This window comes from Trachurus trachurus (assembly GCF_905171665.1).
Source record: "Trachurus trachurus genome assembly, chromosome: 23".
Lineage (NCBI taxonomy): Eukaryota > Metazoa > Chordata > Actinopteri > Carangiformes > Carangidae > Trachurus > Trachurus trachurus.
This window is the reverse complement of record NC_139912.1, coordinates 4,660,911-4,674,774: the sequence shown is the minus strand read 5'-3', so window position 1 is coordinate 4,674,774 and position 13,864 is coordinate 4,660,911. Positions and strand designations below refer to the sequence as shown.

The window sequence follows — 13,864 nt, the reverse complement described above, 5'->3', positions numbered from 1 at the left end:
GCTATGACTATAGGGATTATGGCAATGGGCCAATTTGCCAAAACGTTGAACTATCCCTTTGATAAAACTGCACTGCACTGGTAGTATATATGTCCCTTATGCAAGAAAAACCCTTGTACTTTCTTTTTATGTGGGAATAAATAAATAAATATTTCGAATGTGTGTCTTACGTTTGCAGGAGTCGGGGGCGGTCGGTGGTCGCTGGGTGTCTCTGTAGAATCCCACCTTGCACTTCTGACACTGCCGCCCCTCGGTGTTGTGCAGACAGTCGCACACGCCTCCGCTGCGCTGGCCCGACTCGCGCCACGCCGACCAGTCGAACCGGCAGCTCAGAGCGTGACCGTTACACTTACACTCTGTAGGAGAGAGAAGAGAACGACTGAAGTTAGACTGAGTGGACGGATTCTGCAGAGAAGCAGAAGTTTATAATTTTATAATTATTATTATTATTATTATAATTTATGAACATTTTGAGGCGTTTTTTAATGTTGCGTCACAGTGACACCTCATCTTATAGCTACTTATGCTTATAAAGACACCAAAATGTCCCTTTGTTTGTTCCATTATGTTCATTATGTCTTCAGTTTGACTCCGTTTCAGAGTTTTTTTTCCTTTTTATCAGACATAATCCTTCATGCGTCTGATAAAAAAGAAAAAAACACTGATCGTCCATTTGTTTGGCTTCATTTTCTTGTCTTTTCATCTCTTGAAGCTGAAGCCACCTTCCTTTTCCTCCCTGAAAACCGACCTCGGCTTGGACATCATGCTCTGTTCAACAGTGTATTCAGTAGCTATGGATGGGTATGACTGAGGACACAAATACTTATTCCTGAGTGACGTCATTATACTCTGTTGTTTTTGGAAAAGTGACGATGATTATGTTTCAGCTGCGGCAACAACTTATTTAACCCGAACTGATGCAGTCTCGTTTCTTAGAAAGAACACATCCTGTGGTCGTGGAGAAGACGTTAATCTGTTTCAGAAGGATCAAATTATTGGCATCAAGCAAATAAAACATCTAAGTAGATTAACTGAGACGACTAAAATTGGGTTAAGAACTGTCCAACGTATTATTAAAAACTGGAAGGAGAGCAGGGAACCATCATCTTCAAGGAAGAAATGTGAACCCCATTGAGAATCTTTGAAAAAATGAATGCAACTATGGACGGAAATAAATGCTGTGACATTGCAGAAGCTTATTGAAACGATGCCATATCAAATGCGTGTCGTAATCAAAGCTAGAAGCGGTTCAACGAAATATTAGAGTGTGTGACTTTTTTTGTTTTTTAGACGGGCAGTGTATAAAAATCAGTGAAGCTCCAGCAGAAACCACGTTACATAACATTTCTGTACGATGCGTAGTGAAGTGTAACGAGGTGTGTGTGTGTGTGGTTACAGGGTGCGTTTGTTTTGTGTTTTGCGTTTTGTGTTTTTCGACTCACTCCGACATTCGTGCGGCGCCCCCGTCAGGCCGTCGGCGGGCTGCCAGGGCCGGTCGTTGTAGAGCGCAGCGCAGCGCTCGCAGTGGTCACCTGCAGTGTTGTGTCTGCACACACACTTCCCATGGACCTGAGGGGGAGAGAGAGAGAGAGAGAGAGAGAGAGAGAGGAAGAACTCATTAGCAACAAGTTAACTCCGAGTTTTGTCTGCATTCTGGTTCCCGTCTTCTAGCGGATCTGGAAATCACCAAATTCACCAAATTAAAAGTGTTCATCAACATAAAACTTATAAAATAGACATTAACTTGTAATACAATAAAAGCAAAAGGTTAACTTAATGGCTCAGGGACTTTCTTGTAGCCTAAATTATATTCTTTAAAGGAGAATTCCGGTCATTTTTTTACCCCTAAATTGGAGTTACACCATGGCTACCCGGTGCTAGCGATAGCGACAACTGAACTCACTGAACTCATATAGCCTAGTGTACAGTATTAACAGTATAAACTTTGTGTTTTTGCGTAGCCACTCACCTCAGATAGCCGAACTCTGGAACATCCTGGAAAGACATTACTATCCCATCACAGAGCGCCTGCTCTCCCCGCCACAGAAACTAACACTTTTTCCTTGTTGTGATGATTTCTTTACTAAAATAAACGGTCAGAGATATTTTGGACATTACCGCTGCACTGCTCCACCGTTTATTTTTGTATAGAAATCATCACAACAAGGAAAAAGTGTTAGTTTCTGTGGCGGGGAGAGCAGGCGCTCTGTGATGGGATAGTAATGTCTTTCCAGGATGTTTCAGAGTTCGGCTATCTGAGGTGAGTGACTACATGCAAAAACACAAAGTTTATACTGTTTATACTGTACACTATATGAGTTCAGTGGTGTCTCTAAGGATTCCAGTCATGTACCAGAGATATTTGATTGTTTTCTGAGTGTTTGTTGTGGTTATTGTTGTTGTTGAAGTTGTTTATTTATAGTAGGATAAGCCCCTTGAGTTGTAACAACTCGTTTACGAGGGGGTCCTACACAAAAAACATCAAGACATAACACAACTCAGCACAATACAATGAAAGGAAACAAGACAATACAATACAATACAGACACTAAAACAAAACAAAAAACAAACAAACAATCAAACCAAAAAAACAAAACAGACATATACAAAAATCACTTCGACAAAATTGCAACTAATGAAAGAAAGAAAGAATTGCCCCCATAGGTTAGCGTTGTTGCTATCCCTAGCGCCGGGTAGCCATGGTGTAACTCTGGTTTTCCTGCATCAATTTTAGTCGCGTTTTTTGCTCCCCCCCAACACTGCGTGAACAATTTAGGGGTCAAAAATGACCGTAATTCTCCTTTAAATCAAGAAAGTTTCACCGCATTTTATTAGCTTGGTGCATTTAATTTGACAGAAAGGCCTTTCTCTCTCTCTCGCCCTGGATCTGGTTGCTGCTTCCCAAAACAGCGAGTCATCAACGGCCCCAGACTATTAGCAACAGGCAAAAAAAAAAAAAAAAAAAACGACAGACAGACAGACGGAGGTAAAAAGCGACGGGAGGGACAAAGAGGTCAGTGTGATGGGGAGGGACGTTTCCTGTGTGGAGGAGTGAAGACGTTCCTCTTCCTTTTACATTTCACACTCATTCTCCACCATTTCTTCACCTCCCTTTGCTTTTTTTTAATTTTATTTTTACCCATAATACTCCCAGTCCTTCCTCTTCTTTCTTTTTTCCCCCTCCTCCTCTTCTTCCTCCTCCATCAACCCCCCCCCCCCCCCCCTCCCTCCCTCCCTCTGATTTCCTGATTTCCTCTTGTTCCGTTTTTCTTTTCCTCTTTACGCCCTCGAAACTGGAAATTAGTGAATGGAGATTGATTGTTTGGCTTCATCACTGGAAACAAGAACGGGCCTCTGCTCTGAAAAGCCTGTGTGTGTGTGTGTGTGTGTGTGTGTGTGTTTCTGTGTGTTTCAGTGTGTGTGTGTGTGTGTGTGTGTGTGTGTGTGTGTGTGTGTGTATGTGTGTGTGTGTGAAGAGTGCAAGTATGCAGCACTGAGAGCACAATAACAATCTCCTTGTCATTCCTGCGAGCTGGAATGCCATGCATGCTGGATAATGATTGAAGGAGGGGGGCGAGCCAGGCATCTGAGGAAGCTCTTTATTTGTTTGCGTTACACCGTGCAACTGTAATGTAGGACGCACAATTATACAATGATTACAGAGGCAGACACACACACACACACAGTACACACACACACGCATGGAAACCAAACGCACACACACACACACACACACACTGGGTCTTGCCTTGGTTTCCCACGGTGTGTGTGATGTGTCACCGGCTCCTGAAAGGCTCAGATTCTCACACACACACACACACACACACACACACACACACACACACACACACACACACACACACACACACACACACACACACACACACACACACACACACACACACACACACACTGTACTGCATATAGGACTTAAACACATCCACATGCTGTAAGAGCACAACTATAAACAACATGAACTGACCCCAGATCTGTCATGCTATACACACACATATATAAACACACACACACGCATGCACACAGACACACACACATGACTGCTTTTACACACACACACACAATTTCAGTCGCACTAATGCATAATGGGGCAGGAAACGTAATGACACTATATGGCCAAACAGAACAAGATGAAGCCATTCATGAAAAAGTCCAGAACATAGAAAAACGAAGGGAACGGGAAAAGAAAAAAGAAAGATGAACAAGGAAGAAAAAGAAGGAGGAGAAGGAGGAGGAAGAAGAAGGAGAAGAAGGAGGAGGAGGAGAAGGAAGAATAAGGAGAAGGGAGAAATAGAAGAAAAAGAAGGAGAAGGAAGAAGAAGGAGGTAGAAGAAGAAGAAGAAGGGAGGAGGAGGAGGAGGAAAAGGACGAGGAGAAGGAAGAAGAAGGAGGAGGAAGAAGAAGAGAAGGAAGAAGGAGGAGGAGGAAGAAGAAAGAGGAGGAGAAGAAAGAAGAAGGAGGAGGAGAAGGAAGAAGAAAGAGGAGGAGGAAGAACAAGAAGGAGGACAAGGAAGAAGGAGGAGGAAGAAGAAGGAGGAGGAGGTGAAGGAAGAAGAAGGAGGAGGAGAAGGAAGAAGGAGGAAGAAGAAGGAGGAGGAAGAAGAAGAAAAAGAAGGAGAAGGAAGAAGAAGCAGGAGGAGGAGGAGGAGGAAAAAGAAGGAGGAGGAAGAAGCAGGAGGAGGAGGAGGAGGAAAAAGAAGAAGGAAGAAGAAAAAGAACAAGGAAGAGGTGAAGGAAGAAGAGGAAAACGACCAGCAGCAGCAGCAGCAACATCTGGCTCGGGTCCAGATGTTGATGCTGGTATTTCAACCCATTTCACATGTTTACCACCATAACGTGATACGGGACAATTAACAAACGTAGCTGCACACACGCAATCATGACACAGCAGTCGACTGATAAGAGAGGAAACTTCTGGAAACTTCTGAGAGTCGCAGGACTAAAATTGATTGATTGTTTTTATTTCGTATGAATGACAGACATACGAAAAGGATAGGTAAGAAGCCAAGGCTTATGAGAAACCTACCCCCTTGCAACTATTACAGTCATTTACAATCAATCATGGTGTAGATCACTAAGCTACTTGCATATAATACAGAGACAAATTTGAAACATGATTAAGTAAGCAAATCAGACGGTGAAAATGGGATACTCTTGCAGAATTCATAGGCTACATCATTCATACGTCACAATTTATGACTATCATTTTACTACCTTTACAGGCATTTTTTTATGTTTCTAAAATAGTGACCAGAGCCGCCATCATTATTGGCTAAACTGCAGAAGCTAATACAAAGCTAATTGGCATTTTTCACCAATCCCATATGTTTTCATGGGAAATAGCTATGTCATATTCTAATAAAAAAAAGACATGGTAACACTTCAGATTAGGGAACACATATTCACCATTAACTAGGTGCTTATTAATATGCATATAAGTAGCTTACTAGTTCCTTATTAGTAATTATTAATCACGTATTAACACTTTATTCTACATAGCCTTATTCTACCTCTATTACACCATAAATTAAGATTTTTCCTGATATTAACTCCTAATTATCGCTTATTCATTGTAAATTAATGCATTGTTGCACAGGAAGATGATGTAAAACTCACTAACGTGCAATGTTCAGAACCGTTAATGAATATTCAATGATGCAATAAAAAAAAGCCAGAAAGACGAAGAGGAGGGGGGGGGGGGGGAGCCAGGGAACATTCCTGATGGATTTACTTTGTAACATGAACAACAGTATTTCTACTGTTTCTACCTCGCGATTGTTGCGACAGGAGATAAAACGAAACGACGGCACCGTGAAAACTTCACCTGAGTCGTTAAACTTCCATAACTCCTAACCTCCTCCTCCTACTTCTTCCTCTTCTTCTCATTCTTCCTGTTCTTCTTTCTTTCCTTCTTTCCTTCTTCTTCCTTCCTTTTTTCTTTCTTTCTTTCCTTCTTCTTTTCTTTCTTGCTTCTTACTTCTTTCTTTCTTTTTCTTCTTCCTTCCTTTCTTGCTTCTTCTTATTTCTTTCTTTCTTTCTTTCTTTCTTTCTTTCTTACTTTTTCCTTCCTTTTTTCTTTCTTTCTTTCTTTCTTTCTTTCTTTCTTTCTTCTTCCTTCCTTCCCTTTTTCTTTCTTTCTTTCCTTCTTCTTACTTCTTTTCACTTTCTTTCTTTTCTTCTTCCTTCCTTTTTTCTTTCTTTCTTTCCTTCTTCTTCTTTCTTTCTTTCCTTCTTCTAACTTCTTTTCTCTTTCTTTCTTTCCTTCTTCCTTCCTTTTTTCTTTCTTTCTTTCCTTCTTCTTACTTATTTTCTCTTTCTTTCTTTCTTCCTTTTTTCTTTCTTTCTTTCTTTCTTTCTTTCCTTCTTCTTACTTCTTTTCTCTTTCTTTCTTTCCTTCCTTTTTTCTTTCTTTCTTTCCTTCTTCTTACTTCTTTTCTCTTTCCTTCTTTCTTCCTTCCTTCCTTCCTTTCTTTCGTTCTTTCTTTCTTTTTCTTTCTTTTTCTTTCTTTCTTTCTTTCTTTCTTTCTTTCTTTCTTCCTTCCTTCCCCCTCCTTCTCCTCCTACTGTCAGCCTGTGAGCAGTTATCTACATTTTAAAAAAAATGTTTAATACCTTAAAGAAGAGAGAGACAGGAAGTAGGTGCAAAGCAAACCCATGAAGAAGCAGCAGCAGGGAACAAGTGAAGAACACACACACACACACACACACACACACACACACACACACACACACACACACACACACACACACACACACACACACACACACACACACAGTTGGACTAATTGCTGCAAACGCTCCAGTAGCTTGCCCTGGATGTCATTATGTGTGTGTGTGTGTGTGTGTGTTGGCTTTGTGGCTAAGTTACTAACAGACATGTGGGGGTCCAGGAGCACAAAACAACAACAACAACGACAGCAAACAACCACAACAACAAACAAACTCACAGTGTCTGGGCAGTAATGACTCCTCCAACCCTAACGACCACTTTCACCGCTGATTACTGCGCGCACACACACACACACACACACACACACACACACACACACACACACACACACACACACACATGGAGCAGACAAAACATTGCATGCTTAAGCACACACACCTCAAACACACAAACGCAGCAGACCAAACAAACAACACACTGTTCATGTATGAATGGAGTTGCGTTGTATGTTTATACACAACTACACTAATGTAACATGCATTGAGTATTGTGCATTTAAAACAGCACTTTAGCACTCTGCACTTTAATCAGCCTTTTGATATCTAATTTTAGCATTTTAAAGGGATAGTTCAACATTTTGGCAAATTGGCCCATTGCCATAATCCCTATAGTCATAGTAATAGCAGTAGGTTTGTTACCTTTAATTGTCGGTACGCTATACGGAGGCTAATGGGATTTCTTGTTTGGTTTCCCTCATCAAACTCATCAAATACACAATCCAACAACTCCAAAACTCTCTGGTGGACAAGTTGTGACGATGAAAAACTGTCCCTGAAGGCAACGCGCATCAGCGGTTTTGCATGAATTTCCCTCTAAAACAACTCTGTCTGGTAACGTTGTGTTATTATCTCATAGCGTCATAGGTCACAACTTGTCCACCAGAGCGTTTTGGAGTTGTTGGATTGTGTATTTGATGAGTTGGATGAGGGAAACCAAGAAATCCCATGAGCCTCCGTAGCGTAGCTCTGAGCAGCTCACGGCTCTGCTCCGCCGTTCTAAAAATAGCTTGCACCGACAATTAAAGGTAACGAACCTACTGCTATGGCTATAGGGATTATGGCATTTATGGGCCAATTTGCCAAAATGTTAAACTATCCCTTTAAGCACACGCACCTCACACACAGTAGACCAAACAAACAACACACTGTTCATGTATGAATAGAGTTGCATTGTATGTTTATATACGGCTGAACATACACAACACTAAAGCAGCTATGAGAGGTCACACACACATTTATAAAAAGCTGAAAAATGCCTAACCACACACACACACACACACACACACACACACAGACACACACACGCCCTTCCCCTCCTCCCTGAGTGATCGGTAATCTCTGCCCTCATCTCCTGTCTTGTGCTGCTCTGCTTGTTTGGGTTTTGCCCGAAAACAGACGGCTCGGGGTCGACACAGACACACAAAACAAAACTTGCTGATAGGCGGGAAAAGGCTCTTATATAACATCTGTGTGTTTACCGAACGCACACTCACACACGCACACACACACACACACCCCGATGACCTGAGGTAATGTTGTGAGGTCGGTTAAGGCGGATTTACCGTTCAAACTTCAAACAAGCCTTTAGGTGCAGCCACACTAATATTTGTGGTTTAAAAAAAAGAAAAGCTATTTAGTTTCATATCCCATTAAAATGATTCATTATTGTTTTTATGGCGCTCGCGTGCAGAGGAGAGCTTCGCGGTCCGGCGGTTTAAACAGCGTTTCAGAGGATTTTCGACCCTCAGAAGAAGGAAATCCTCCAGAAAAAACTCTCTAAAGGAGCCGCTCGGGGATTTTCTTGCGTGAAAACAGTGAGATTTAAAGATTTACAGTACAGGCCCTCCGTATCGCCAAAAGAAAACACACATGAATCTCCCTCTTCGTTTGTCACGTGGAGAAGTTTTTCTCTCCGTTTTCTTATCAGTAGAAATATAAAATATGGTTTATTTTTGCAGCTGCTCATCATCAGACAGATATTTGATCTCGTGCCGAGTTGTGGGAGGTTTTTGTTGTGTTTTTTTATCGTTTCATGCACAAGATAACAGGGTGAATAATCAAAAAGGCGATACGAAGGTGCTCAGAATTAAAAATGAACATCATAATGATCTTTACCAATAAAAAAATACAGTGTTGACTGAACAGATGTGCACCAATTTAGCCCAAATCAGCCAAATACAATGAAAATACAAAGGCTGAACTATTAGATATCAAGATATTTCAATGCAAAAAGGTGAAAAATAGTCAAGAACATAAGGTTACAGATGTAAAAGCACAGTAATGGTGCAGTGTGAAGGTTCCCCGGCCCTGTTTGCATGCTCTCCTTGTGATTTTGTGGATTCTCTGCAGCTTCCTCCCACAATGCAAAGACATGCACGCTAGTTTGACTTGATTAGTTGTGTATGTACAGTAGCAAAGGCTAACTAACTCTGCACTGACAACGTTTTTACTGAATCAGTGTGGCTGAATTAAAACAAAAGCTCCATGTTTGTGTCGTGTTTTTTGCAGGAAAAACAAGGCCGACATCTTGTTTGACATCCAGCCTTGTTCTCTACTATAAACTAACTATATATAACTATAAATGTCTTGTATAAATTGTAAAGGAAACTCCGTGTTGACTCTCACTTTCCCTGTTGTGCTTCGCTGATTGCGGCGGAACAGATTCTCGCTCGGCTTCAAAGTCACCCAGCGTTTCTGTTTTTGTGGAGATGCCTGCGATTATAGGAGCGTGAAGAATCCCTCATATTATGTTATTATTATGTCCAGCTAAAAACACTGTTTGTCTGTTCACACCTTTATCAACACACGCATGCATTGCACACACACACATCAACACCATCATTAACCCCCGGGCGGCTGAATCAATATCTCCATCTCTCAGGGTTCGTTATCAGCGGAAAAGCAGCTGTTTATCAGAGCGGGAGTTCAGAGGAAACAGGAGAACGAGGAGAGGCGATCCTCCTCCTCCTCCTCCTCTTTCTTCACTCTGTTATTAAGACAACTGCCAACACCAAGTGAACAAACCATCGAGTCTCCAACTATCATGCCCTATAATCTTGATTTCCTCAGAACGAGTGCAGAATCTGCCCATGGCTGATTACCAATAATAATAGAGATAATCATCAAAAACACATTAAAGTTGACGCATCAAGCATCATGGCGTTAAAGGTTGAAATATAACTACTACTGATAAGGAGAAATATAAACAAAATTAAAGGGATAGTTCACCCAAAATTCAAGTTTCAGAGTCCTCCGTGCCTTCTCTGAGTTACGGGAGGGGTCCGCGCAGCAGTATTTGTCCATATAATGGTTGTGAATGGATACCACTTTTCTTCGTCCAAAAAGACACACCAAAAAACATCCAAATACCTCCATACTGCTCGTCTGTAATGTCCCTCTTGTGTCGAAGCCCCGACATGAGAAATTGTTCCGAAAAAAATTAAATAAGTCTATATTTTAAGCTTGTTTTGTAGCGGAAGCTCCCAGTGTCTCAGTTCACTGCTCTTCCTGTGTCAGTGCAAATGACCGGCGGAACAATTTCTCATGTCGGGGCTTCAATACAAGAGGGACATTACAGACAAGTATGGAGGTATTTGGATGTTTTTTGGTGTGTCTTTTTGGACGAAGAAAAGTGAGCACCATTCACAACCATTATATGGACAAATACTGCTTCGTGGACCCCACCCGTAACTCAGAGAAGCCACGGAGGACTCTGAAAATTCTCACAGCTCTGAGTCGACATGAGAGTGAGTAGATAATGAGTGAAATTTGAATTTTGGGTGAACTATCCCTTTAAATTTCAAGATGCACAAACTCTTCTCTGCAGAGGTGCAGCTGAAATCTGATACTGATCTTGACTTTATTGTGTTTTGCAAGATCAAGAATGAACGTCCACTCCACGCTCTCTAATTCAAGTTTCATTTCAAAATCTAATCATATCTTTTCCTTGGAGTCTCTTCTTACCACGTGGTTGGTGCGGTCTCTGATCGGCTGGTATCCCGGCGCGGGGACACACTGCTCGGCGTGGCCGTTGCAGAAGCAGCTCCCCTTCACTATCAGGTCGTAGATGGCGAAGTGTCGGGCGGAGGAAGAGGAGGAGGAAGAGGAGGAGGGGTCTTTGGCCTGGCAGGGGCACGGCTGGTTCTTCAGCAGCCGAATGCGGACGTTGGTGACCCTGAGCTGCTGCTGGCCCTCCAGGCCGAACGGGTCCAGGGACTCCCACTTGGGGAGGGTCCGGAAGATCACCTGTTGGTCGAAGATGGAGAGTTCAATGGTTTACAGACGTTAAAGTAATCAGATCAACATTCAATTACCCTCATTGTAATCTGGTTAGCTGGTGATCCAATGGACACATGACAACACTTTCCATCCACTGACAAATGGCAAATGGCAAATTGGCCCATTGCCATAATCGCTATAGTCGTAGCAGTAGGTTTGTTACCTTAGGCTTAATGGGATTTCTTGGTTTCCCTCATCAAACTCATCAAATACACAATCCAACAACTCCACAACGCTCTGGTGGACAAGTTGTGACCTGCACATTCACCACGCTATGAGATAATAACACAACGTTACCACACAGAGTTGTTTTAGAGGGAAATTCATGCAAAACCACTGATGCGCGTTGCCATCGGGGGAAGTTTTTCATCAAGCAGTCTCTGCATTCACCTCTAAAACAACTCTGTCTGGTAACGTTGTGTTATTATCTCATAGCGTGGTGAATGTGCAGGTCACAACTTGTCCACCAGAGCGTTGTGGAGTTGTTGGATTGTGTATTTGATGAGTTTGATGAGGAAAACCAAGAAATCCCATGAGCCTCCGTAGCGTAGCTCTGAGCAGCTCACGGCTCTGCTCCACCGTTCTAAAAACAGCTTGCACCGACAATTAAAGGTAACGAACCTACTGCTATGACTATAGGGATTATGGCAATGGGCCAATTTGCCAAAATGTTGAACTAACTATCCCTTTAAGTTTGAAAGTTTTAGGAGGTGGAAAAGTCAAGTTACTAATCTCAATCTGTCCTCATGTTTCCTGCCGAAAACTGAGTCTGTAGTGTTGTTCTTGTTGCGATTATCACTTTTTAAAATAATAATTAGATATTTCTGAACCTTGTAGATTTAGAAAATGGAGATCACTAGCAGCTCGTAGCTCTTATACCACCCTTCAGACAGAGCGTGTGTGTGTGTGTGTGTGTGAGGGTGTTGCTTTGTTGGCTTTTGGTGTTTCTTTTTACGGTTGCGGAAAAGTGTAATAAAATTCTTGCAGCCCCCTGCACTTCATGATTTAAAGCGATTAGACTTTACGTATTCAGAGGCAGAAAATCGGCTTCATTGACGCTGCTCATGTCATCACATCTGTCATGTTAATGGTTTGTTTTGGTATCGTTCGCGCACTAAACCGTGACCTTTACACCCCGACATCATCAACGACCACATCCTCACATGACACACGGACGTTGAGGGTGTTGGCTCGCTGGGTGTCCTTAAATTAGCACAACGAACCTTTCTCTCCCTCTTTCTCTCCTCTTTTCTCTCTGTCTTTCTCTCTCTTTACTCTGTCTGGTCCCTGGACATCCTTCAAATCGAATCGAAGACCCCATTGTGGGCTGCCGACCGTCGCCATGGCTACAGCTGCCACTAGCAACCAACACCGCTGCTGTTGTCGGGGAGTGTGGGGTGTGTGAAAAAGTTGGTGTCTGCCCCCAAACCCAAACTCTCGCTGTGAGAGAAAGAAAAATGTGTGTCTCTCTTTACCAAAAGTGTGTGTTGCTGTCATTGATATCATTGGGTGCGTAGTAGCATGTGTGTGTGTGTTTTGTGTGTGTAATAGTGTGTGTGTGTGTGTGTTTTCTTTGGATGAAGCTTTGGGGTTTGAGATGCAAGCAAAAAAGCAAAAAAAGGCCCCCATGCGGCTCCCTGATTGGCTGGATGACTGGCCGAGAGCGCTATTAATTTCCCCCGTTGTTGCGAAAAGGTCACGGGGTCGCAGCATTGTGGGTCCGCAATTAAGAGAACACGACAAATAGAGGACGAGGGACGAGGGGGCGCCGGTCCGCGGGAGAGCACGGAGAGCAGGCAGGGCCCCGGGCCGAGACAAAGACAAAGACGGGGACGGAGATGCAGCTTCACATAACTCAGGGCCGCACAAAAGGCCTGCGACAGCCCGGCGACACCACGGCAACACCAGCGCACTCACACACACACACACAACCACGCTGGCATGCACACACACACACAGAGAGAGAGAGAGAGACACGCACTGATTGAAAGAAAAAAAATTGGATTCCTTCACACAACACAACACAAATTCCACAAGAAGCCTTTTACTACTATTACCACAATTTATGGCTCATATGTTTCCTCTGACCAAATATTAGCGTTCGCACGTACGCTGATGACACCGGTGTTTACGTGGAGCTGCGTCCTGAACAGATGTGACTCTTTAAAGGATTATAACGTGCAATAAGCTGCATATTATCGCATTGTGGCTTCACATTTTCTACGTTTCAAGAGTAGAAATTGTTATTGAGTGTCCTCTCGATGTGCGGGGACATCAAACTGGTGTCAAAATGAATATTTTTACAGTAAATTATGAGTAAAACATCAAAACATTGAGGAGTTTTTACCACTGACAGCACTATGGGACAAGTTTTGATTGAGTAGATGTCTGATATTGTTGAATATCAATGCAATGCACATTTCTAGCAATGGTTTCTTACCATTTCCTTTAAGGGATAGTTCAACATTTTGGCAAATTGGCCCATTGCCATAATCCCTATAGTTTTAGGAGTAGGTTCGTTACCTTTAATTGTCGGTGCAAGCTATTTTTAGAACGGTGGAGCAGAGCCGCGAGCTGCTCAGAGCTACGCTACGGAGGCTCATGGGATTTCTTGGTTTCTCTCATCAAACTCATCAAATACACAATCCAACAACTCCAAAACGCTCTGGTGGACAAGTTGTGACCTGCACATTCACCACGCTATGAGATAATAACACAACGTTACCAGCAGAGTTGTTTTAGAGGTAAATGCAGAGACTGCTTGCTGAAAAACTGCCCCCGACAGGAACGCACATCATCGGTTTCGCATAAATTTACCTCTAAAACAACTCTGTGTGGTAAC

At 42.6% G+C, this 13,864-nt stretch overlaps 1 protein-coding gene across 1 annotated transcript in view; it reads right to left on the bottom strand.

Annotated features, from left to right (window-relative positions):
• ntn4 (netrin 4) overlaps positions 1 to 13,864 on the bottom strand; it is a 40,555-nt gene that overhangs the window by 17,581 nt on the left and 9,110 nt on the right. The window contains exons 2-4 of the mRNA XM_083999589.1: positions 10,708 to 10,989; positions 1,443 to 1,569; positions 171 to 356 (exon numbers count right to left, since the gene is read on the bottom strand). Coding sequence (XP_083855715.1) covers positions 171 to 356; positions 1,443 to 1,569; positions 10,708 to 10,989 — 595 coding nt within the window. The remainder of the gene's footprint in view (positions 1 to 170; positions 357 to 1,442; positions 1,570 to 10,707; positions 10,990 to 13,864) is intronic.